General features: G+C 38.7%; 1 protein-coding gene and 2 long non-coding RNA genes across 4 annotated transcripts in view; 2 read left to right on the forward strand and 1 right to left on the reverse strand.

The window, feature by feature from the left end:
* The window catches only part of LOC115191977 (hepatocyte cell adhesion molecule-like), a 152059-nt gene that overhangs the window by 55499 nt on the left and 69734 nt on the right, over positions 1-26826 (reverse strand). The window contains exon 6 of one of the 2 annotated variants that reach the window (XM_029750053.1): positions 12355-12964. The exons of the other annotated variant lie outside the window; for it this stretch is intronic. Coding sequence (XP_029605913.1) covers positions 12932-12964 — 33 coding nt within the window. The 3' untranslated portion in view covers positions 12355-12931. Of the gene's footprint in view, positions 1-12354; positions 12965-26826 lie in introns of those variants that run through there. 2 annotated transcript variants of the gene reach the window in all.
* On the forward strand, positions 9530-10586 carry LOC115191999 (uncharacterized). The gene is made up of 2 exons (XR_003877850.1): positions 9530-10424; positions 10516-10586. It is a non-coding gene; the product is annotated as an uncharacterized LOC115191999 (long non-coding RNA).
* LOC115192003 (uncharacterized) lies at positions 12917-14112 on the forward strand. Its single transcript, XR_003877854.1, has 2 exons — positions 12917-13029; positions 13250-14112. It is a non-coding gene; the product is annotated as an uncharacterized LOC115192003 (long non-coding RNA).

The raw sequence follows: 26826 nt of genomic DNA on the forward strand, positions 1-26826 counted from the left end.
CATGACCTCAGTGTTGCACTGTCAAAAACTGATCCCAGAATAGACATGCTTGTTGAAAACTTCAACCAGCCACACGCCTCTCATTAGGACTGTATGTGTTTTCTGGTCTACATCCTCGTGATTGTTTTTTGAAATATATATATATCTTTTTAAATTGAACCTTTATTTAACTAGGTAAGTCAGTTAAGAACAAATTATTATTTACAGTGACGGCCTACCCCGGCCAAATCTGGACGACGTTGGGATAATTTTGCGCCGCCCTATGGGACTCCCAATCACGGCCGGATCTGATACAGCCTGGATCAATCAGTTTTTTCCAGTTCAGAATAAAAATTATGACTTCTATTTTAACAGCAACAGCTCCAACCTAGACTTTCTTTTGACAATCATTTCTACAGTAAGGTGTACAGTAGGCCTGATCATTTTTCATCTGTACTGTTACTTAGGGTTGCACTATCAAAAATCCTGCGTGTCTGTTCTGTTATGCATCTGTGTGATGTGATCAATCAGTTTATTCCAGTTCAGAATGACAATTATTTATTGAATTAACAGCAACTGTTCCAACCTAGACAGATATGTAAGAGTTTTTAATGGGTGAAAATAAACATGAATAGCTATTTATATGGCTATTTAATTTAATTATTTGTTTTTGTCTATATTGCATTTGTTTCAGGCATAAGGGCAATGAAATGTACCAATATTTACATTTAGTAGCATATGTTCCCAAGCTTGAGTCCCAGGAAAACGCATAATTTCTAATTTGGGTTCCAGGCTGAAAAAGTTTAAGAACCCCTGGCCTAGATGCAACAAAACTTAACATTTCAGAATGTTTTGAAGATTTTTCAACAAATAAGGTGCAAAAAAGCTAAAAGCTGATTTACCTAACTCAGTAGAGCAAAGGAATTTCCAGGGTTAGCCATTAGAGGTCGACCAATTATGATTTTTCAACACTGATACCGATTATTGGAGGACCAAAAAAGCCAATACAGATTAATCGGCCGATTTTTTATTTATTTTTATTTATTTGTAATAATGACAATTACAACAATACTGAATGAACACTTATTAACTTAATATAATACATCAATAAAATCAATTTAGCCTCAAATAAATAATGAAACATGTTCAATTTGGTTTAAATAATGCAAAAACAAAGTGTTGGAGAAGATAGTAAAAGTGCATTATGTGCCATGTAAGAAAGCTAACGTTTAAGTTCCTTGCTCAGAACATGAGAACATATGAAAGCTGGTGGTTCCTTTTAACATGAGTCTTCAATATTCCCAGGTAAGAAGTTTTAGGTTGTAGTTATTATAGGAATTATAGGATTATTTCTCTCTATACGATTTGTATTTCATATACCTTTGACTATTGGATGTTCTTATAGGCACTTTAGTATTGCCAGTGTAACAGTATAGCTTCCATCCCTCTCCTCGCTCCTACCTGGGCTCAAACCAGGAACACACCGACAACAGCCACCCTCGAAGCAGCGTTACCCATGCAGAGCAAGGGAAACAACTACTCCAAGTCTCAGAGCGAGTGACGTTTGAAACGCTATTAGCGCGCACCCGCTAACTAGCTAGCCATTTCACCTCGGTTACACCAGCCTCATCTTGGGAGTTGACAGGCTTGAACAGCGCAACGCATTGTGAAGAGCTGCTGGCAAAACGCAGTAAAGTTGTCACGGGCGTCGTAAGGATTGGACCAAGGTGCAGCGGGAATGTGAATGCTCATCTTCTTTATTAAATACGAAGAAAACGAAACACTAAATACAAAAAAACCAATGACGAGAAACAGTCCTGTAAGGAACACACTACACAAGGAACAACTACCCACAAATCCCATAGAAAAAAACCACCCCTCTTAAATAGGACCTTCAATTAGAAGCAACGAGGAGCAGCTGCTTCCAATTGAAGGTCAACACAAATAAACTACACATAGAAATAGAAAGACTAGAACGAACATAGAAATATACTAACATAGAACATTAACCACAAACCCCGAAACACATAAAACAAACACCTGCCACATCCTGACCCAACTACAATAACAAATAACCCCTTTAATGGTCAGGACGTGACAAAAGTGCTGTTTGAATGAATGCTTACAAGCCTGCTGCTGCTTACCATCGCTCAGTCAGACTGCTCTATCAAATCATAGACTTAATTATAATATAATAAACACACAGAAATACCAGCCTTAGGTCATTAATATGGTCGAATCCGGAAACTATCACATTTATTCTTTCAGTGAAATACAGAACCATTCCGTATTTTATCTAACGGGTGGCATCCATAAGTCTAAATATTCCTGTTACATCGCACAACCTACAATGTTATTTCATAGTTACGTAAAATTCTGGCAAATTAGTTCGCAACGAGCCAGGCGGCCCAAACTGTTGCATATACCCTGATTGTGCGTGCAAAGAACGCAAGAGAACTGACATAATTTCACCTGGTTAACATTGCCTGCTTACCTGGATTTCTTTTAGCTAAATATGCAGGTTTAAAAATATATACTTCTGTGCATTGATTTTAAGAAAGGCATTGATGTTTATGGTTAGGTATAGTCGCGCAACGATTGTGCTTTTTTTCGCAAATGCGCTTTTGTTAACTTCTTACATCTACACGTTCCGCTAGCGGAACGTCTGCTCCAATATCCAATGATGGGCGGGGCGCGAAATTCAAACTCCTCTAAATCCGAAAACTTACACTTTTCAAACATATGACTATGTTACAGCTATTTAAAGACAAGACTCTCCTTTATCTAACCAAACTGTCCGATTTCAAAAAGGCTTTACAGCGAAAGCAAAACATTAGATTATGTCAGCAGAGTACCCAGCCAGGAATAATCACACAGCCATTTTTCAAGCTAGCATATCATGTCACATAAACCCAAACCATATCTAAATGCAGCACTAACCTTTGATGATCTTCATCAGATGACACACCTAGGACATTGTGTTATACAATACATGCATGTCTGTTCAATCAAGTTCATATTTATATCAAAAACCAGCTTTTTACATTAGCATGTGACGTTCAGAACTAGCATTCCCACCGAACACTTCCGGTGATTTTACTAAATTACTCACGATAAACGTTCACAAAAAGCATAACAATTATTTTAAGAATTATAGATACAGAACTCCTCTATGCACTCGATATGTCCGATTTTAAAATAGCTTTTCGGATGAAGCACATTTTGCAATAATGTAAGTACATAGCCCGGCGTTACAGGGCTAGCTATTTAGACACCCACCCAGTGTAGCCTTCACCAAAATCACATTTCCTATAAGAAAAATGTTCTTACCTTGCTTGTTCTTCATCAGAATACACTGCCAGGACTTCTACTTCAATAACAAATGTAGGTTTGGTCCCAAATAATCCATCGTTATATCCAAACAGCGACGTTTTGTTCGTGCGTTCTAGACACTATCCCAACGCTAAATCTCGGCCACGAGCATGACGCAAAATATGACAAAAAATTTCGAAATATTCCATTACCGTACTTCGAAGCATGTCAACCGCTGTTTAAAACCAATATTTATGCAATTTATCTCGTAGAGAAGCGATAATATTCCGACCGGGAATCTGCCTGTCTGTAAACTGAGGAAAAAACCAAAAGCCGGGGGCGGGGCGTGTCACGCGCCTAAGGCTTAGTCCATTGACTGACCACTCAGCATTTGCTCTCGTGTGCTTCAGCCAGGGCTTTGAATGACATCATTCCTGTTTTTCCCGGGCTGTGAGACTCCATTGTTGACGTGAGAATTGTCACGTAAGAGCAGAGATCCTTTGTAAACGACAGAGATAATAAAGAAGGGCAAGAAATGTTCAGACAGGGTACTTCCTGAACAGAAGCATCTCAGGTTTTTGCCTGCCATAGGAGTTCTGTTATACTCACAGACACCATTCAAACAGTTTCAGAAACTTTGGAGTGTTTTCTCTCCAAAGCTAATAATTATATGCATATTCCAGTTTCTGGGCAGGACTAATAATCAGATTAAATCGGGTACGTTTTTTATCCAGCCGTGAAATTACTGCCCCCTAGATGTAACAGGTTAAATCATCCCCCGTTTGGCGAAGTCGGCTGTCTTTGTTAGGAAGAAATAGTCTTCACAGTTCGCAACGAGCCAGGCGGCCCAAACTGCTGCATATACCCTGACTCTGTTTGCAAGAGAAGTGACACATTTTCCCTAGTTAAAATAAATTCATGTTAGCAGGCAATATTAACTAAATATGCAGGTTTAAAAATATATACTTGTGTATTGATTTTAAGAAAGACATCGATGTTTATGGTTAGGTACACGTCGGAGCAAAGACAGTCCTTTTTCGCGAATGCGCACCACATCGATTATATGCAACGCAGGACAGGCTAGATAAACTAGTAATATCATCAACCATGTGTAGTTAACTAATGATTATGATTGATTGATTGTTTTTTATAAGATAAGTTTAATGCTAGCTGGCAACTTACCTTGGCTTCTTACTGCATTCGCGTAACAGGCAGGCTCCTCATGGAGTGCAATGTAAAGCAGGTGGTTAGAGCGTTGGACTAGTTAACGTAAGGTTGCATCCCCAAGCTGACAAGGTAAAAATCTGTCGTTCTGCCCCTGAACAAGGCAGTTAACCCACCGTTCCTAGGCCATCATTGAAAATAAGAATCTGTTCTTAACTGACTTGCCTAGTTAAATAAAGGTCTATAAAAATAAAAAGTAAAAAAAAAATCGGCAAATCGGTGGCCAAAAATACCAATTACCGATTGTTATGAAAACTTGAAATCGGCCCTAATTAATCGGCCATTCCGATTAATCGGTCGACCGCTATTAGCCATCCCTGAAACTAAAAGCATTGTATTTGGGACAAATCATTCACTAAACCCTAAACCTCAACTAAATCTTGTAATAAATAATGTGGAAATTGAGCAAATTGAGGGGATTAAACTGCTTGGAGTAACCCTGGATTGTAAACTGTCATGGTCAAAGCAAATTGATACAACAGTAGCTAAGATGGGGAGAAGTCTGTCCATAATAAAGCGCTGCTCTACCTTAACAACACTATCAACAAGGCAGATCCTACAGGCCCTGGTTTTGTCGCACCTAGACTACTGTTCAGTCGTGTGGTCAGGTGCCACAAAGGGGGACTTGGGAAAATTGCAGTTGGTTCAGAACAGGGCAGCACGGCTGGACCTTAAAAGTAGACGGAGAGCTAACATTAATGATATGCATGTCAATTTCTCATGGCTCAAAGTGGAAGAGAGATTGACTTCCTCATTACTTGTTTTTGTAAGAGGTGTTGACAAGCTGAAGGTCCCGAGCTGTCTGTTTAAAATACTAGCACACAGCTTGGACACCCATGTATACCCCACACTACATAAAGCCATGACTATATGGATCTCTATTCCACATCAGGTAACTGATGCAAGCAGTAGAATCAGATTTAAAAAACAGATAAAAATACACCTTATGGAACAGCCGGGACAGTGAGGATACACAAACATAGGCACAGACACATGATTATACACACATGTATACACACACATGATAACATATGTACTATACATACACACACGTACACATGGATTTTGCGCTGTAGATATGTGGTAGTGGAGTATGGGCCTGAGGGCACACACTTAGTGTGTTGTGAATTCTGTAATGAATGAATGTATTGTAATTTTAAAAAAATTGTATAACTGCCTTAATTTTGCCCAACCCCAGGAAGAGTAGTTGCTGCCTAACGCCTTCAATGAAGTAGCAGCTGCATTTTGCTACACCCGCAATAACATCTGCTAATCCCGTGTATGTGACCAATAACATTTGATTTGATGTCGCCATAGTCTAGGACCGATAGGAACGTCGACGTTCCTAATCTGCTTTCTCCTATTTATCGAGAGGCAGGACATATTTCCATACAAGAAGCCCATTTTTATTCTCAGCTTCTTAACGAACTCGTCGATATGCTTTTAAAAAGAAGGTTTTTCATCTATCCAGATGCCCAGATACTTGCAAGCAGGGACACACTCAATATGGACACCATCCAAAGTACATATGCTTAAATCATCAGAGTAATTTTTATGCGGTCTAGAGAACAACATACTTTTTACCTGCATTCAATACTAATTTCAGGTCAATAAAGTTTTTCTGTAATACAATGAAGGCAGACTGTAGTTCAGATAGAGCTTTGTCAACCATGAGGGAAATAACATACACAACAGTATCATCGGCATACAAGTGCAGGTTAACATTTTTTACAGACAAGTCAATTTTGTTAATGTAAACAGTAAAAAGTATAGAACCCAAAATCGACCCCATGCGGGACACCTTTCGTAATACAGTATCAAAAGCCTTTGACAGGTCAATGAAGAGGGCATCTCAATGTTGCCTTTTATCCACACAATTAACCACATAATTTATAAATAGTGATGCAGCAGATAAACTCTTAGCAACTCCCTAGCAACGTGTAAACAACTGTTAGCTTGTTTGCTATCCAGTTGAGTTATCAGGATAAGAGTTGTCTTCTGATGTATTCTCTTCTTCTGATGTTATATTCTTAGTCCTTCTTCCTTCATCTTAATTAAGGATAAGGAACCTTTTTTTAAATATTCGCCTAAAATGACATACCCAAATCTAACTGCCTGTATCTCAGGACCTGAAGCAAGGATATGCATATTCTTGATACCATTTGAAAGGAAACACTTTGAAATTTGTGGAAATGTGAAATTAATGTAGGAGAATATAACACATTAGATCTGGTAAAAGATAATAGATAAAGATAAAAGATAATACAAAGAAAAAAACATGATTTTTCTTTTCATGCTATTTGAAACGATTTTGGCCACTAGATGGCAGCAGTGTATGTGCAAGGTGTTAGACTGACCCAATGAACCATTGTCTTTCTGTTCAAAATGTTGTATCAAGACTGCCCAAATGTGCCTAATTGGTTTATTAATACATTTTCAAGTTCATAACTGTGCACGCTCCCCAAACAATAGCATGGTATTCTTTCACTGTAATAGCTACTGTAAATTCAACAGTGCAGTTAGATGAATAAGAATTTAAGCTTTCTGCCCATATCAGATAGGTCTGTGCCCTGGAAAATGTTATTTTTAGTTACAACCTCATCCTAATAACATTAGCCTACATTAGCTCAACCGTCCTGCAGGGGGGGACACAGGTCCTGTAGAGGTATCTTTAACTCACTTGTTTTTCTCAAATGTAATCTTCCTCAAAATCATTTGAAATATGATATCAAATACTAGATATAAGGAGCTCATCATTTTACAAGTTGCTCATGGAACAATAATTCATAACTGTTGTTTTGAAATTATCTGTCATTTTCATTGAGAAATATATTTCCCTACAAAAATAATTGCAGTTGTACAGTTGCACATGCTGTTTTATTACATGGCTACTGCAATAGCTGCGTCCAAAATAACACAGTTACAGTCACTTTTGTAACTGCAGGGTTAATGTTATATTATACTGTACAATTCAGTAATTGTGTAGTACAGGGGTAGGAAACCCTGTTCCTGGAGTGCTGCAGGTACTACAGGATTTTGTTCCAACTAGGCACCACACCTGACCAGCTGAGCTAATTGATCAGTTCAGTTATTACCTAAATTCAACACACCTGTCCTTCCAGGTCGGTTACATGAAAAACATAAATTGCCTGCGTCACCCCAGGACCATGGTTGCCCACCCCTGGTGTAGTGGTTATGTCGTAACTCGGGTTATTTTGCAGTTATACTGCAATTGCTCATTCAAAATAACCATTATACTGCAAATACTGTAACTGCAGTTTCACAATTGCAAGTAATTGCAAGTTGATGGCATATCCAATGCTTTGTTGTAATTATTGTCAGTTTACTGTTACAGTTGCTAGCTTCAGAAACCCCCGCAAACGTTGGCCTTTTTCATTTTTTTTTACTGTTTGTCTTCTCATAAGTCGCTGTCTGTGTGTTGTCTATCCTCTGTTACAATCCCTATGGCTGTGCTGAGAAGTATGTTTATGCTGAATTAACAGGAATTTGGTATGTGAGTATGTGTGGGTGAGACATGAATACATAATGATATTAGGCTTATACCACAGAGGATGTGACGCTGAAACATTTGTTCTACCTTACTCAAGGCCTAAAACCGCGGGAAGTAGGGGTGCTGAGGGTGCTCTCGCACACCTTCAAAAATCAGAAGGAAAAAGAATAGATGTATTTTTTTCACAGAAGTAGTGCACTGGGCCTTTAATAGTCCTGTATTAACGGGCCGATATAGCCGTCTGTAGCGCGGGCAAAGAAACATGCCCTCTCTGTCGACAAAAAAAATCACAGCACCCCCGCCCCCAAACTGCTTCATGCGGCTGTGCATAAAACCTACAATACTTTTGCAGTTACATATTTTTATTTTCCTAATTAAAAAATTGCTATCTTTGACAGTGGTGTAAAGTACTTAAGTAAAAATACTTTAAAGTTCTACTGAAGGAGTTTTTAGGGGTATCTGTACTTTACTTTACTATTTATATTTTTGACTTTTACTCCACTATATTCCTAATGAAAATAACAAACTTTTTAAGTACTCATTATATTTGGAATGCTTAGCAGGACAATTTTTTTCTCTCCAATTCACGCACTTATCAAGAGAACATCCCTAGTCATCCCTACTGCCTCTGATTGTCACGTCCTGACCAGTAAAGGGGCTGTTTGTTATTGTAGTTTGGTCAGGGCGTGGCAGGGGGTGTTTGTTTAGTGTGGTTCGGGGTTGTTTGGGTTATGTTCTATGTTAGTGTATTTCTATGTTATTTCTAGTTGGTCTATTTCTATGTGGGGTTTATTGGGTTGACCTTCAATTGGAGGCAGCTGCTTCTCGTTGCCTCTTATTGAAGGTCCTATTTATAGGGGTGTTTGTTCTATGGGGGTTTGTGGGTAGTTATTTCCTGGTTTAGTGTTTGTTGCACCTGACGGGACTGTTTGGAGTCGTTTGTTTTGTATACGTGGTTATTTTGTTTTTCTTTCTTCAATAAAAAAAGAAGATGAGCATACATTTTCCCGCTGCGTTTTGGTCCACTCCTTACGACAATCGTGACACTGATCTGGCGGACTCACTAAACACAAATGCTTGGTTTGTAAATTATGTGTGAGTTTTGGAGTGTGCCCCTGGCTATACCTAAATAAATTTAAAAAACAAGCAAATTGTGCCGTCTGGTTTGTTAATAAAGGATTTTGATACTAAAGTAGATTTAAAACAAATACTTTTCAACTTTTCCTCAAGTAATATTTTACTCTGTGACTTTCACTTTTACTTGAGTCATTTTTACTCAAGTATACCAATTAGGTACTTTTCCCACCACTGATTATTGATATACATGACTAGATAATTACATTTGAGTAATTTAGCAGACATTTTTCTACAGGCTACAGGCTGCTTATAATCAGAATATTTTTGCAGTGTCCATATGTACAGAATTCCTGCCTCTTTCCTACTGCTGGTAGGACAACCATTATGCCCCTAATGTCTGTTTCTGTGTTCTCAACACAAAGCCTTGTTTCAACAAATAACACATAGGCTAATGCCTACAATAGTCCTCTATCATGCTGCAATGTTCCTCTGACCCTGAAATTCAAATGATACAATCTAGGCTATTTAAGAGGTTGTACTGGAAAATGTTGTTGTTTGATAATGAAATATCTCTGTAAAGTCATGTGCTTTTTCAGTGATATCCTTGACTTTTATTTTGGGAAAACAACAACAACAGTCAATTGGGGAAGAACTTCCCTCACTCAGAGAATGCATTTCCATGTGAACTTAATTTCTGACAAAATATCCAACTACAAGTCCTAACAATTATTTCCTGACCCCAACTATCACATTAGGCCTGTAAATAACTAAGAAGGACTGTGATACTCAAGTCAGTAGTGTCATTCCAGATGACTACATTATAGACGTGCAGAAAAAAATTACTAATGATTGAATGTAATTGTCATCTTCAGTGCAGTCTGACATCAGATCACAATATCATATGGATGCAGTTACTAACATGTTAAACACTTATCCAGGTATTGTGAGATTTAGTGTGCGACTGCAGTCATTGTGTTGATTTTGAGTCTCTCTCTTTCCACAGTACTCTGTGCTTCTCAGCAAACAGTCCAGTCTGAGACTCAGCAGGTGAAAGGCATCGTGGGACAGTCTTTCTCTTTTCCAGAGAGGGTGATCAAGTCTGGCAATTTACTTTATGGAGACCTTGGCAATATTGCAAATGTGTACCCTGGTAAACGAGGCAAAATCACCCTTGAGAAGAGATTTGAAAACCGCCTCCACTTGAACAATGTTACAAGATACTTCACTCTGTCAGACCTTCAGATAGACGATGCTGGGGTTTATACTGTGGAGAATACAGATGAAGGGAAAAAAAGTATAACATTTGAGCTCACTGTATACAGTAAGTGTGTGTGTGTGTGTGTGCGTGTTGTATATTACAAACACATTTAATATAGGTTGCAATTTCAAATTATTCATATTTTTTCTTCCAGATGTTGTTTCCAAACCTCAGGTGACAGAGTGTGACAGCAGCTCCTGTAGTGTAGTGTGTTCTGTGGACAACGAAAAAGAGGTGACCTTGACCTTATCCTGTTGAGGCCAGGGGGCAGGATCTTATCCCGGTATTGGGATTCATTGTCATGTGACCATGGCGGGGAATTCAAAACTGCAAGAGTAATCATTTCAAATAATCAAATAATCAACTATTTTCCTCCATTTGAAAGATATATCTCCTAAATCTAACCACGCTGTCCGATTTTCAGAGGCTTTACGGAGAATGCATAAAGTTAGGTTATGTGAGGAGAGTACATTGACAATAGCTGCGTGTAATGTTTAGCCAATTCAAAGGGCATCAACAGACAGAAAACTAGCTAGAATTATGCACTTACCTTTGACAATCTGCATCAGATGACACTCATAGGACATTATGTTATACAATACATGCATTTTTAGTTCCATCAAGTTCATATTTATATCCAAAAACAGCATTTACAGTCGCGGTGAAATTCAGAATTTTTTTCAGCTCGAATGCTCCCAGTGAATCTAGCATTACAAATCACGGAATTACTATTCGAAAACATTGGTAAATTATAATATTGTCATTCAAAGAATAATATATTATCATCTCGTAATTGCTGCCGAATGGCCAGATCTCAAAATAACTTTACTGGGAAATCACATTTTGCAATAAACTTGGTACTATGCTAACAACAATAAGCTATAAGCTAAGCTAAGCTAAGCTATACCGTTAGCATTAGCATCATCTAATATCGATAATAACATTCTAAATATCCCCTTACCTTTGATTATCTCCATCAGAAGGCGCTGCCAGAGATCCCAGGTCCAGAACAAAATGTGGTTTCTTTTGACAAAGTTCATAATTTATGTCCAAATAGTTAGCGTTCAGTAGGCTCCCACAAAATGAGGTGGGCAGTGTAAAGTCACGCCGAAAAGCTAAAGAAAACCTAGTAAATAATCTATTTACGTTTCTTCAAACATGTCAAACGTTGTTTAGCATTAATCTTTTGGTCCATTTTTAACGTGAAACATCAGTAAACATCAGTAATATTTTCACACAACCTATCAAGTGTCTAGAATAAACGATTATGACAAAGACACTCTTCTCAGATTTATGCGCAGGCGCAAAAAATGAAGTGATGACGTGTCAACTTGTAAGCATTCTAATTCGGTCTGTATTCATCACAGATGCTTCAAACAACTTTCTAAAGATCGTTGACATCTAGTGGAAGCCTTAGGAGTTGCGAACTGAATCCTTTCTCACTGTGGTATCTATAAAACAATGACACTAAATAGTACAGTCACACAATTCTCATTTTTTTAAATCTATTTTTCACAGGTTTTTGCCTGCAATATGAGTTTTGTTATACTTACAGACACCATTCAAACTGTTTTAGAAAATTCAGAGTGTTTTCTATCCAAATCTGGTAATAATATGCATATCCTAGCTTCTGAGTTGGTGTAGGAGGCAGTTAAAAATGGGCACATATTTTTTTCAAAATTCTCAATACTGCCCCCGTGGCCCGTAGAGGTTAAACAGGGGAGAGGAAATACTAAACCAGACCAGCAGTCCTGATCTCACCACTGATCTATTTCTCCGTTTGGAGGTAGAGGGAAAGGACTACAACTCCACCTACAGCTGTGTGGCTGCTAACCCTGTCAGCAATGAGACAGTTCATGTCCCAAAATGTTGCAGTGGTCATCCTAATGATGCAGGTAAGAGACATTTTGAATTAAATCCATCCAGAAAATAGCAATTACCAAGTCAAACTGAAGTGTAGTTGAGCTCATTCAAAACGTATTTTACAAAAATAATTGATTTGTGTTTTATTTATTTCAGACAGTGATGAGATGACTCTGGGTTTGTTTATTATTGCTGTAATCTGCGTTTTGGTTGCCTCAGGGCTGGTTGGACTTGCAATATATCTAAAGAAGAGTAGAAATGGACACTCACAAGGCAGGTATTTATTTATTTGAGGTGTGAGGTCACTCCCCAAAGTCATGCTTAGCCTTTTTTTATTTTTTATTATTGTTATTATTATTTATTTTTTACAATCAATGGTAGTGTTTTGGAAAAGGTAGGAAATCGTTGCCTGAAAAACGGATGCAGGTCAAATAAAGTGTCATATCTTCCACACTTCCTCTGCTTGGTCAGACAGTGTCGTTATCCCAGACAACTTTTCTAAACACACACACACACACACACACACACACACACACTCTGACAATGATTACTTGAATAGCTTGGCTTATCTGACACCAACATGACTGCAACCACAGAGACCAGTACTCATAGTAACAAATGAGTCCTGAGTGTTTACAGAGCCTGTCCTGGGGGCTGAGCGTCTGTATGTCTCTGTCAGTTAGTCACACCTCACCTTAGGCCTATATTTACTTTCCTTTATTTTGTCTTCTTAGATTCATCTGAAAGAGTGCAAGTTGACATTGATTATGCATCGATAAGTCCTAAAAAACAAACAGATAATCAGGTTAGTAAAAATGTTACACAAGAGACCATCAGGCGTGTCCTGTTTCCTTCCTTCCTCAGGCACAAAGTATTTAATAAAGAAACATAACACATTTTTTTGCATTCCTTTGCTGCTCTCCCACCCATTTTCTCTCCCCTCTCTCTGCCCCTTTTTCCCTGTCCCTCTTTCCTTGTCCATCTCGGTCCTTGCCTCCCCTACCTACTTCCCTCTCACTGCCTAGGAGGAGCGAACAGGTATACCAGAACTGGATCTGCTTAGAGACAACCCTGAACTGACATCAGTTTATTATACATTCCAGTTACATCGCAGCGTTGCCAGCATGGATGTTGACACAGTGACTTCCCATTTTGCTCCTTCATGCTGAGAGGCCAACATGATAACTCATATCCTGGAGAGGACGGTATATCATAAAGAGGATGTTGAAACAAAATGATAGTAAAAAAAAATATTTACCCAGAAAACCTTTTACAGGCACAGTTGTTATGGTAGAAAATTCCCCTGGAACTGTTGCGCTGATGTTATAATTTCAGGCTTTCTTTGTAGGTCATTCTCACAGACCTGTCAAATAGAGGCCTCGATAACATCCACTGATACAGACCAATTCAATAACTATGCATTGAGTTAGTAGCAGGATCTGGATAATCCTTCTCAAGTGCCTTTTGTCCTAAATCTTAATGTATAGGTTAAAACAAATGGAACATATCTTTTAATACAATTCACTAGTGTGTTTGCTATGCTACTGCTGGACCAAAGATTATTTTCAGGACTGACTGTAAAATTCTTTAAATGTAGATGCCTTCCCTGTATCTATTTAGAGCTGGTCATTGTTTAGATTGCCAGTGGATAGCAACTGTGTACATAATAGAAAAACAGCAGGTCTTTGAGATAAAGCCACCTACTCCTTAGAAGCAATGGCTGTTAGGCTCCTTTAGAAACAAAAGGTCCATAAATAAATGTTTTCCTTTCACAATGTATGTTGTATTGAAAAAAACTTTGAGGGATAGATCTTGATTTGCCATTTGATCTTGAATGACATTTCCCTCTTAACTCTTTTCGCAAAACGTAGGTCTGGGCTAAATTGTAGCTCTTAATTAGCTTGTTTCGTTTATTATGATGGACCATTTATTGGCTTTCCTTATCTATGTAGCACATCCTCCCTTAAGAATACAATCACTCCCTCCTGCAGACTCCTGCTGACACTGTAGACTCTCCTTCTATCAGAGCATGTTGTGCTCCACCTACATTAGTGCAGCCTTTGTATATATCTGTTCTAGCACAGGTTACTGTGACCCGAAAATACCAAATCTGTCGACACCATAGTGAGTTGTTGCACTGTAGGCTATTTCATATTATACTACTCTATTTCAGAGTAGTTACTGAGACTGAATATGAAGATACAGTGGGTATAGAAAGTCACCACCCCCTTTCAAAATGTTCCCCTTTTGTCCAGCTTTATTTACACACAGTAACAGACAATCTCCAATTGAAAAAAACAATCTAAAAAAATGTAAATACCCCCCCACCCGAGTCAATACTTGGTGGAACTACCTTTTGCTTGAATTACAGCCATGAGTCTCTTGAATACATCTCTACTAACTTGGACTGCATACTTCAAGTCGTTCCACAGATTCTCCATGGGATTTATGTTGGGGCTCTGACTATTCACCTTGAGTGCTCCAGTCCCTGCTGAAGAGAAACACACCCACAACAGGATGCTGCCACCACCGTGCTTTACTGTAGGCATGGTATTCTTTGGGTGGAAAGATGTGGTTGTGTTTTCACCATACATATGGTTTTGTGTTCAGGCAAAAATTGTAGATTTTTTTATTCATCTGACCACTGCAACTTTTGCTACTTGTCCTCCGAATCTACAATGTGCTTTTTGGCAAAGCTCAAACGAGACTTTGTGTCTTTATTTGAGGAGTGTTTTTTTTCTTGCCACCCTCCCATAGAGGCCAGATTTGTAAAGTGCTTGTGATATTGTGGTCACATGCACACATTGACCAGTCTTTGCCATAAAGGCCTGAAGCTCCTTCAAAGTCGCCATTGGCTTCTTGGTAGCCTAACTGATCAGTCTCGTCCTTGTCCGGTCATCCAGTTTGGAGGTACCGCCTGATCTATGCAGGGTCTGGGTGGTGCCATATGCCTTCCACTTCTTAATAATGGTCTTAACTGTTCTCTGATGGATAGACAAAGCCTTTTAAATATTTTTATATCCATCCCCTGACTTGTGCCTTTCCACAACTTTATCTCGTAGATCATTTGAAAGTAACTTTCCGCCCATAGTGGATTCTTTGCTTTGAATTGCACTACTAAGCATTGGAGTCCTATGAACAACTGCTTTTATTTTGAACTAATCATAGTCACAGATGGAAGCCAATTAGCTTGATTTGTGATCTGGAGGTGGTTGGTTATACCTCAGCAACTTTGCGATTGCAATTCTTAAATGATCCAAATAGGGTTTTACTGTAAATACATTTTCGGAGTTAAAAAAATGATTACAAAAATTAACTTGGATATTATGGGTTACTGTGTGTAAATAAAGTCGGCAAAAAGTGAAAATGTACAGTGAGGGGAAAAAAGTATTTGATCCCCTGCTGATTTTGTACGTTTGCCCACTGACAAAAAAATGATCAGTCTATAATTTTAATGGAAGGTTTATTTGAACAGTGAGAGACAGAATAACAACAAAAAAATCCAGAAAACCGCAAAAATGTTATAAATTGATTTGCATTTTAATGAGGGAAATAAGTATTTGACCCCTCTGCAAAACATGACTTAGGACTTGGTGGCAAAACCCTTGTTGGCAATCACAGAGGTCAGACGTTTATTGTAGTTGGCCACCAGGTTTGCACACATCTCAGGAGGGATTTTGTCCCACTCCTCTTTGCAGATCTTCTCCAAGTCATTAAGGTTTCGAGGCTGACGTTTGGCAACTCGAACCTTCAGCTCCCTCCACAGATTTTCTATGGGATTAAGGTCTGGAGACTGGCTAGGCCACACCAGGACCTTAATGTGCATCTTCTTGAGCCACTCCTTTGTTGCCTTGGCCGTGTGTTTTGGGTCATTGTCATGCTAGAATACCCATTCAGGACCCATTTTCAATGCCCTGGCTGAGTGAAGGAGGTTCTCACCGAAGATTTGATGGTACATGGCCCCGTCCTTCGTCCCTTTGATGCGGTGAAGTTGTCCTGTCCCCTTAGCAGAAAAACACCCCCAAAGCATAATGTTTTCACCTCCATGTTTGACGGTGGGGATGGTGTTCTTGGGGTCATAGGCAGCATTCCTCCTCCTCCAAACACGGCGAGTTGAGTTGATGCCAAAGAGCTCCATTTTGGTCTCATCTGACCACAACACTTTCACCCAGTTGTCCTCTGAATCATTCAGATGTTCATTGGCAAACTTCAGAATATATATAGTATATATATATATAGTCAGGAAGTTAAAGCTTGGTCGCAAATGGGTCTTCCAAATGGACAATGACCCCATGCATACTTCCAATGTTGTGGCAAAATGGCTTAAGTACAACAAAGTCAAGGTATTGGAGTGGCCATCACAAAGCCCTGACCTCAATCCCATAGAAAATATGTGGGCAGAGCTGAAAAATCGTGTGCGAGCAAGGAGGCTTACAAACCTGACTCAGTTACACCAGCTACTATTATTCTGACATTTCACATTCTTAAAATAAAGTGGTTATCCTAACTGACCTAAGACAGGCAATTTCTACTATGATTAAATGTCAGGAATTGTGAAACAATGTGTTTGAATGTATTTGGTTAAGGTGTATGTAAACTTCCGACTTCAAATGTATGTTCTGGCCCACCTACGATTGGCTCTGACAAAATTTGGCCCATGTTCAAACCTAGTTGACAAACCCTGATTTGGGGGATGTCTGTAGACACCGCAGGAGTGCAGGGACGGTTTTAAAATTGCCTTTGTCCTTTGAAGAACACTGCAAAGATTGCTGGGTATACCACAAAGTCTGCTGCAGGGATAAGAGTATGTTCACCCATGCCTCTCATCTTTGTGTGGGTGAAAAACAAATACTGTACATTACATACATAGTGTACCTCACATAATAGAACACAGAAGCATACAAGGTAATGCAAACTGCAAACAGTTTTGATTTGACTTTATTCGCATCCCCATTAGCTGTCGAAGAATCAGCAGATATTCTTCCTGGGGTCCACAAGCGCAAGTATTTAATTGTATAAGTTCACAGTGAAATTCAAAATGTTCTCCAATCTAATGTCAGGTTAATCGCAATTTAAATTTATAAAAATGTAACCTTTTTTAAAGTAAACAAGTAATTTAAGTACAAATTCTTATTTACAATGACGGCCTACCCCGGATGACACTGAGCCAATTGTACACCACCCGATGGGACTCCCAATCGGATGTGATGCAGCCTGGATTCGAAGCAGGTACTGCAGTGACAGTTCTTGCACTGTCTTAGACCACTGCGCCACTCGGGAGTGCCAATACAACAAGTCTACTAGGCCCTCGTCTCAAGAGAGATTTATACAGTAGTGTAGTGAGCTAAGAGCTGATGGCATTAAAGGATAAAAAAAAATGTCTTACCTTCCTCATCTCCCGGGTCTCCATCTTCACACGGTGTAGTGATGTTGGCGGTGATGGTCTGGTTACTAACAAGGTTGGCAGCTACACAGCTGTAATGGAGTTGTAATGTTCTCTCTCTACCTCCAGAGGGAGTGAGAGGTTAGGTTGGTGGTGAGATCAGGTCTGTTGAGATCTCACGTGCACCTGTAAGGTCCTAACATTAGGACATTTAAGTTGTGACTGATATGTCTTGTTGGCATGTAGGCCTATGTTTAGTTTTATTTACTTAAATGATGTGCATTTGGTTTATTGATTGCAACAACTATTATGAAATATAAATCTGACTGATGTTATATAAATTGTGAAAAATAACAGCCTAATAACATGGTGGGAATTATGTTAGAGCAACTATTTGTGCTGAACATACCAGCAGCCTATTTTACCGCCACATCTAAACCTTAAATGTAATCCTGTATGTCCTAATAATATAATTGAAATGAAAGGACAATACATAGGCCTACGATATGGATGCTTTATTTATTGGAGTAGTCCCAGTCCTTATAGGGGAATTAGGCTTGCAGTCAGTCGTGCATCCTATTCAACGTCTGGGGAATGGGTTTTCCATATTCCCTACACAACATAATTAATAACTAGTTAATTTTGGCAATCATGTAATAATTAAATAATTTATTTTTGCTGATACAGTATAAGAAAGATGGGGCAGAGGTTGAGTAGATACAGACAACATTGATGTTTCCTACTATTTTAACTACATGTTTTTGGTTTGTTGTATTGAAACAATGTGTTGTTTTTGCTTCACTGCAAACCATTCCGCTCTTGTGTTGGAGAGAGAGATAGAGAGAAACAGGTTAATATGGTAGCAAATAGAGCTTTTTCATGGGAGAATGAAGCTATTACAGGTTTTGTAATGTCTGCAACATGGCCTCAGGGGAATTCATGAGATTACTATACAAAATATGTTCCCCACCATTTAGTATGATAAAGTAATGTATCTTAGGTTACATTATGAATGGAATAGCATTTGTACAATGACACAGAAATTAGAGGACAGTATCATAGTTCTTACAAATTGGATGATGTAAGTATCATACACCTTGGAGGTGCATTTGGAAAGTATTCAGACCCCTTGACTTTTTCCACATTTTATGTTACGGCCTTATTCTAAAATTGATTAAATAGTTTTTTCCTCATCAATCTACACACAATACCCCATAATGACAAAGCCAAAACAGGTAAGAGATTTGAAAAAAAAAATTGAAAAAAATATCACAATTACATAAGTATTCAGACCCTTTACTCAGTACTTTGTTGAAGCACCTTTGGGAGCGATTACAGCCTCAAGTCTTCTTGGGTATGATGCTACAAGTTTCTCCCATTTTCTTCTGCAGATCCTCAAGCTCTGTCAAGTAGAATGGGGAGCGTCACTGCAAAGCTATTTTCAGATCTCTCCAGAGATGTTCGATCGGGTTCAAGTCTGGGCTCTGGCTGGGCCACTCAAGGACATTCAGAGACTTGTACCGAAAACACTCCTGCGTTGTCTTGGCTGTGTGCTTGTTGTCCTGTTGGAAGGTGAACCTTCACCCCAGTCTGAGGTCCTGAGCGCTCTGGAGCAGGTTTTCATCAAGGATCTTTCTGTACTTTGTTCCGTTCACCTTTCCCTCAATCTTGACTATTGTTCCAGTCCCTGCCACTGAACATCATCCCCACATCAGGATGCTGCCACAACAACGCTTCACGGTAGGGATGGTGCCAGGTTTCCTCCAGACGGGACGCTTGACATTCAGGCCAAAGAGTTCAATCTTGTTTCTCATGGTCTGAGAGTCCTTTAGGAGCCTTTTGGCAAACTCCAAGCGGGCTGTCATGTGCCTTTTACTGAGGAGTCTGGCCACTCTACCGTAAAGGCCTGATTGGTGGAGTGCTGCATAGATGATTGCCCTTCTGCAAGGTTCTCCCATCTCCACAGAGGAACTCTGGAGCTCTGTCACCTCCCTGACCAAGGCCCTTCTCCTCCAATTGCTCAGTTTGGCTGTGCAGCCAGCTCTAGGAAGAATCTTGGTGGTTCCAAACTTCTTCCATTTAAGAATTATGGAGGACACTGTGTTCTTGGGGACCTTCAATGTTGCAGAAATGTTTTGGTACCCTTCCCCAGATCTGTGCTTCAACATAATCCTGTCTCAGAGTTCTACGGACAATTCCTTCGACCTCATGGCTTGGTTTTTGCTATGACATGCACTGTCAACTGTGAGACCTTATATAGATAGGTGTGCTTTTCCAAATCATGTCCAATCAATTTAATTTACCACAAGTGGACTCCAAGTTGTAGAAACCTCTGAAGGATGATCAATGAAAACAGGATGCATCTAAACTCAATTTTGAGTCTCATAGCAAAAGGTCAGAATATTTATGGAAAAAAGGTATTAACAGTAAAAAAATATATTATACATTTTCAAAATTTCAAAAAAAGTGTTTCCACTTAGTCATTATGGGTTATTGTTTGAAGATTAAATTACATGTTTTCTTCATCAATCAAGTAACGACAAAGGTTAGGATAATTTACGTAAAAAGTTACGTGAATTGGGATAAGGTTAGAATAATGATTAGGGGAAGGGAAAGGTAAAACGCTACAGTTGACCCTGATGCAACTTGAACACACAACCTTTGGATTGCTAGACGTTCGCGATATATGCCCTACCCATCCTCCCTGACCAACCTTACTCCTATAATTTTTTCTTAAGTAACCTTCTGTCTTTAAAATCAATACTACTTATTGGAGGTGAAAAGATTTACGTAAAATACCAAACGTCTGTCCATTGAGTCCAGTCTGGCACAATAACTACAGATTATTCCAACACTTGATTGGTTGTTTTGATTCACAATACATGTGGAACAATGATTATAAACTCCACATTTACAGTCTGTGGCTGTTAACTGATTCATCTCTCGTTAGTCAAAAGGTCTTTTCCCCTGAAAGATTACTTTCCTTCTTTCCCATTACTTCCTTTTTCTCACACTATAACAGGAACAGTACAGACTTGCTTGTGTTTCCCATTTCAATTAAATTTGAGGGCAATTCCTTCTGTCATGATGTAATTATTTATACAGGATGTGCCCAACCAATATATTAAAATGTAATACCGATCAGCTTTTCATTCATGCATTTCATCCAAAGTGGGAATCTACACTTGCATTAACATCTGCTAACCATGTGTATGTGACCAATAACATTTGATTTTGATTATTTACATTGCATGTTAAAGGTTAATTAGACTGCTCCACTCTAAACAGAAAATGTTGGTGGTTTCCTGTGATTACGTGGTCAGTGTGTATCTGTCATGTAGAGGCCAGATGGTAGAGTGAAAGATGAGTGGTTGAGGAACAGGTCATGTGCTTTATTAAATAGATAATGAGCAGACAAGTGAGATGGGTGAAAATGCTGCAGTATAGAAGCCTCAAACAACTTTCTAAAGACTGTTGACATTTAGTGGAAGCCTTAGGAAGTGCAAAATGAACCCTAAGTCACTGTATACTGTAAAGGCAATCACTTGAAAAAACTACAAGCCTCAGATTTCCCACTTCCTGGTTGGATTTTTCTCCCCGGGTTTTGCCTGCCGTATGAGTTCTGTTATACTCACAGACATCATTCAAACAGTTTTAGAAACTTCGGAGTGTTTTCTATCCAAATCTACTAATGATATGCATATCCTACCTTCTGAGTCTGAGTAGCAGGCAGTTTAATTTGGGCACGCCTTTCATCCGGATGTCAAAATACTGCCCCCTACCCTAGAGACGTTAAGACCCCCAAAAACAGCAGTCTTTTTTTGCTCATGCTGCATCACTTAGTGTCATTTTGCGCTTCCACTATATGTCAACAGTCTTTAGAAAGTTGTTTGAGGCTTCTATGGTGAACAGAGAGCGAACAAAGGAAGTTGGAAGTTGTTGACTCAGGAAAGGACATGAGTTCATTGGCGTGCATTCACGTGAGAATTCACGTGAGAGGTAGCTGTGTTCCATTACATTTTTCAAGACATTGGAATCGTCCGGTTGGAATATCATTGAAGTTGTATGTTAAAAAGGCCCTAAAGATTGATGCTATACATCGTTTGACATGTTTCTACAAACGTAAATATAATTTTTTTTTACTTTTCGTCGTGAAATTTTCGGCACGCTTCCTATATTTGGAGTCGCTGACTGAATGCACTAACAACAAGGAGGTATTTGGACATAAATTATGGACTTTATCGAGCAAAACAACATTAATTTTGACCTAGGATTCCTGGGAGTGCATTCTGATGAAGATCAAAGGTAAGTGAATAATATTTATAATGCTATTTATGATTTTAGATGACTCCAAAATGGCGGTTATCTGTATTGCCTGCTGTTGTTTTCTGAGCGCCGTACTCAGATTATTGCAAAATGTGCTTTCCCCGTGAAGCTTTTTTAAAATCTGTCACAGCGGTTGCATTAAGATGTTTATCTATAATTCTTTGAATAACAGTTTAATATTTTATCAACATTTATGATGAGTATTTCTATAAATTGATGTGCTCATTCACCGGAAATTTTTGAAGGAAAAACACTTCTGAACATTACGGGCCAATGTAAAATGTTTTTTTTTTATATGAACTTTATCGAGCAAAACATACATGTATTGTGTAACATGAAGTCCTATGAGTGCCGTCTGATGAAGATCAAAGGTTAGTGCTTAATTTTAGCTGTATTTCTGTTTTTTGTGACGCCTCTCCATGCTTGGAAAATGGCTGTGTGGTTTTTCTTGTCAAGGTGATGTGCTAACATAATCTAATGCTATGCTTTCTCTGTAAAGCCTTTTTGAAATCGGACAATGTGGTTGGATTAACAAGAATCTTATCTTTAAAATGGGATATAATAGTTCTGTATTTGAGAAATTTGAATTATGAGATTTGTCATTTTGAATTTGGCACCCTGCTCTTTCACTGGCTGTTGAATAGTGTCCCGCCGGTGGGACGGTCACGTCCCACATACCCAAGAGAGGTTAACTGGAAAAAAAACTCCAAATATTCTAGCTTAAGTATTTAATATATACTGTAATTTGTGACAAGTGTGTTGATACTGAGATATCTAAGCTATCTACTCTGTGAAGCCCACCATTCAGCCCAGTCTGAAACTCAGCAGGTGAAAGAAACTGTGGGAAACTTTTTTCCAGAGCAGGTGTTGGAAGTGAGCAGTGTAATTTATGAAGGGCAATATTGCACAATGCTAAACAAAGCATTATCAACCTTGATAAGAGATGTGAAAATATGGTGATATGTCAGACCATGTAAGAAAATTATTTGCACAGTATCTTCATTCAATTAATCAATTTTAAGATTAAATGTTTACATTTTAGTACAGGACAACCGTTCTGCCAACTCTCCTATATTAGGCCTATATGACGGCTCCCAAATCGTTATCTTGTCTGTTCCGAGTTCCTTAGTATTAATACATTCTTCACAACGTATAGGCTCTATTTAATTTGGTTTTCACTTTGTTCACTACATATTTTATACACTTAGTTATACATATAGGCTCGTTTCTGGTGAAAAAGTTCAACACCCAGACACCTCTGCACCAGAAGGAGGGGTTATCAGTGTGTGCTGCAGAAACATCTGTTTTAGGGGGAGCCAAAGGTAGTTCTTCACACTGACCATAATGCTAAAGAACAGTTAAAATGTAAAAGGTACTCACTACCTTATCCATGCTGCTAGACAGAGTATGGCTAATCTGTGTTTTATACAGTAATGCTACTTATGACATTGCACAATCTGAACTTTGTGGAAAAATACATCACATAACGAGGCACTCATTCTTACCAAATGTGATTGAAATTATATTTGGCATGGCATAATTTACAAGACGTGTTTTTATATAAAATATAAATTGGCTCAATAATGCATGGCCAAAGTCCAAATGTAAAAGCATAGAAAGGTTTGAGAACATTTTGCTGACATGTTTTAAGATATACAATATACAGTACACTGTGTCAGAGTACAAAATAATGTAGTATGTACAGTACATTCTGCTGAAATATAAAATGAGGAAAATACATTAAAAGAAAAACATTGTTTCCATGAAATGTAATAGGATATGTCATTCTTTTCAAATGATAAATGTACAGCTGCCTGGCATTAAAAGTAACAGGTCAAACGTCCCAAATACGCTTAAACTCAATAAATCAAGAAACACACTTCAAAACCACCAAACAATTACAGTGGTCTCTCCTAGACCCCAGAAGTAGGCTACATTTGGTATTTTATTAGGAAACCCATTAGCTGTTGCAAAACTAGCAGCTACTCTTCCTGGGGTCCACACAAAACATGACATAATACAGAACATTAATAGACAACAGCTCAAGGACAGAACTACATCAATAAAAAGGCACACTAAGCCTACATATCAATACATACACAAATTAACTAGGTCAAACATTAAAACCAGAATCTGGAGTTTGTCTCTGGAGAAATGATGCCAATCTCAAACTCTTGAATGCAACTATGGCTGCAAAGACTGACAGTTTTCACAGGTATATTGTAGCAATACATTGTGTTGACAAAAACTCAAATGACAACAAAAATAAACAATGGAGTAAACGTAAATCATATTGTGGGTTGTGGTAAGGTAAGAATATTTTAAGTATACAGTTGAAGTCAGAAGTTTACATTACTTCTCTCCTTCCAGTTCTCTGCTGCCAATGACTGAAACGAACTACAAAAAAAATCTGAAACACTCATCTCCCTCACTAGCTTTAAGCACCAGCTGTCAGAGCAGATCACAGATCACTGCACCTGTACATAGTCCATACAACTACCTCTTCCCCTACTGTATTTATTTAGCTCCTTTGCACCCCATTATTTCTACTTTGCACTTTCTTCAATTACAAATCTACCATTCCAGTGTTCTCCTTGCTATATTGTATTTACTTTGACACCATGGCCTTTTTTTAACCTTTACCTCCTGTCGTGTCTTTGGCATCATTAAAATGGAAGACATGTTTATCCAATAACTCTAATTATTATTACGCAACTAAACTGATTAATCGTGTAACTGTAATTACCGAGGAGGTCGGGGCACCAAGGAAAATATTCAGATTAAAGTTTTATATTAGGAAAATTATCTTTCAGATATTATAATATCTGATCGATTTGTCTCCTCATTAATGTGTTATTTACCTCGCCAGTCTCATTCCAAACGTCGTAAATTGTTGGTTATCTGCACGAACCCAGTCTTCACTATGAGTCATCATACATCAATTGTCTTAATCATTTATTTACTAATCTAAGTAATTCACAGAAATGCATAACAAAAAGCTATGGTTACAAGGAAATGATAGGAGAATGTGCCCTAGTGGGCTAAACCGGCATGGCGGCTTGTTACACAAAGAAAGGGGGTTGGGCTTGAATGAAAGAGCGGGAAGACTGAGGAACACAGAAAGCAGCTATGCCATCGTAAATACAGTATCGTATGCATTCGAAATTACCGCCCATTTGGAAAAGAAAAATGCAATAAATATTTACTCTGAGCCGCGCTTCGGTAGTTGGTCGTAGATGCTGGCCGTGTTGGCCAACAGAGATCTTCCTGTCCTCGGAAGAATGTCACTGGTGGTAAAATGGTTTGTTGTAGTATCTTCATTGTGTGTTAGACTGGATACGTCGTGGGCTAGGAAAGGACGGGCATGTACAGCGGCCGCTGCTAACTCAACGGCTAGGAAGTATCACTTCTGTAGTGAATAAGGGTTCAAAGTTCATACCATTCGCAACCAAAGCTCACGCTGAGGTTGGCTTAGGTCTGTACTTGACATGTGTGTCCTTTTAACGCAGAGGCTGCAGACCTTACGTACCCGGAACAGGCTGGTTACATTTTGTCACTGGCTTATATAGTGGCGAGGGGAGAAGGGTGCGTTTCATCGTTTATAACCCCTGTCTCTTCACAGGGGCGGGCCACTGATTGATCAGGGCTCTTTCCTTATGAAAACCCAATTCTCTCATTTGGAAGCTAAAATTACATTTAATCTCCTAACAAACAGTTTCAATATCAAACATTTAAATTGCACATCAATTCCATGCGAAACTTGAATGTGTAGACTTTCCCCAGGTACAGTTTGTCATCAGTCATAATGTCTCAGATGACAACCACTCATTAAATATCTGGTATATTTCCAACTGGTTCTATTACCGAAATATGGTTCCTTTCCCCCCACTTGTTTGATGTTCCCAGAACCTCTATATTTAACAAAGGCTATTCAAAAGTCCTTCAGTAGGGTCAGAGAGAGAGGGAGAACGGTATTTATGGGGGGGGGGGGGGGGGGTCATAAACCTTACCCACAGGCCAAGGTTATGACACTCCCTTATCTCACCTCATTTGCTCACGTTGAATATAGACTTATTTTTCTACTGTATGTTTTGTTTTACTCCATGTGTAACTCTGTTGTATGTGTCGAACTGCTTTGCTTTATCTTGGCCAGGTCGCAATTGTAAATGAGAACTTGTTCTCAACTTGCCTACCTGGTTAAATAAAGGGGAAATAAAATATACACTTAGGTTGGAGTCATTAAAACTAGTTTTTCAACCACTCCACAAATTTCTTGTTAACAAACTATAGTTTTGGCAAGTCGGTTAGAACATCTACTTTGTGCATGACAAGTAATTTTTCCAACAATTGTTTAAAGACAGATTATTTCACTTATAATTCACTGTATCACAATTCCAGTAGGTCAGAAGTTTACATACACTAAGTTGACTGTGCCTTTAAACAGCTTGGAAAATTCCAGAAAATGATGTCATGGCTTTAGAAGCTTCTAATAAGGTAATTGACATCATTTGAGTCAATTGGAGGTGTACCTGTGGATGTATTTCAAGGCCTACCTTCAAACTCAGTGCCTCTTTGCTTGACATCATGGGAAAATCTAAAGAAATCAGCCAAGTCCTCAGAAAGAAAATTGTAGACCTCCACAAGTCTGGTTCATGCTTGGGAGCAATTTCCAAATGCCTGAAGGTACCACGCTCATCTTAAACAATAGTACGCAAGTATAAACACCATGGGACCACGCAGCCATCATACCTCTCAGGAAGGAGACGCGTTCTGTCTCCTAGAGATGAACGTACTTGTGTGAAAAGTGCAAATTCAATCCAGAACAAAAGGACCTTGTGAAGATGCTGGAGGAAACAGGTACAAAAGTATCTATATCCACAGTAAAACGAGTCC

Source organism: Salmo trutta, chromosome 4, assembly GCF_901001165.1.
Source record: "Salmo trutta chromosome 4, fSalTru1.1, whole genome shotgun sequence".
Lineage (NCBI taxonomy): Eukaryota > Metazoa > Chordata > Actinopteri > Salmoniformes > Salmonidae > Salmo > Salmo trutta.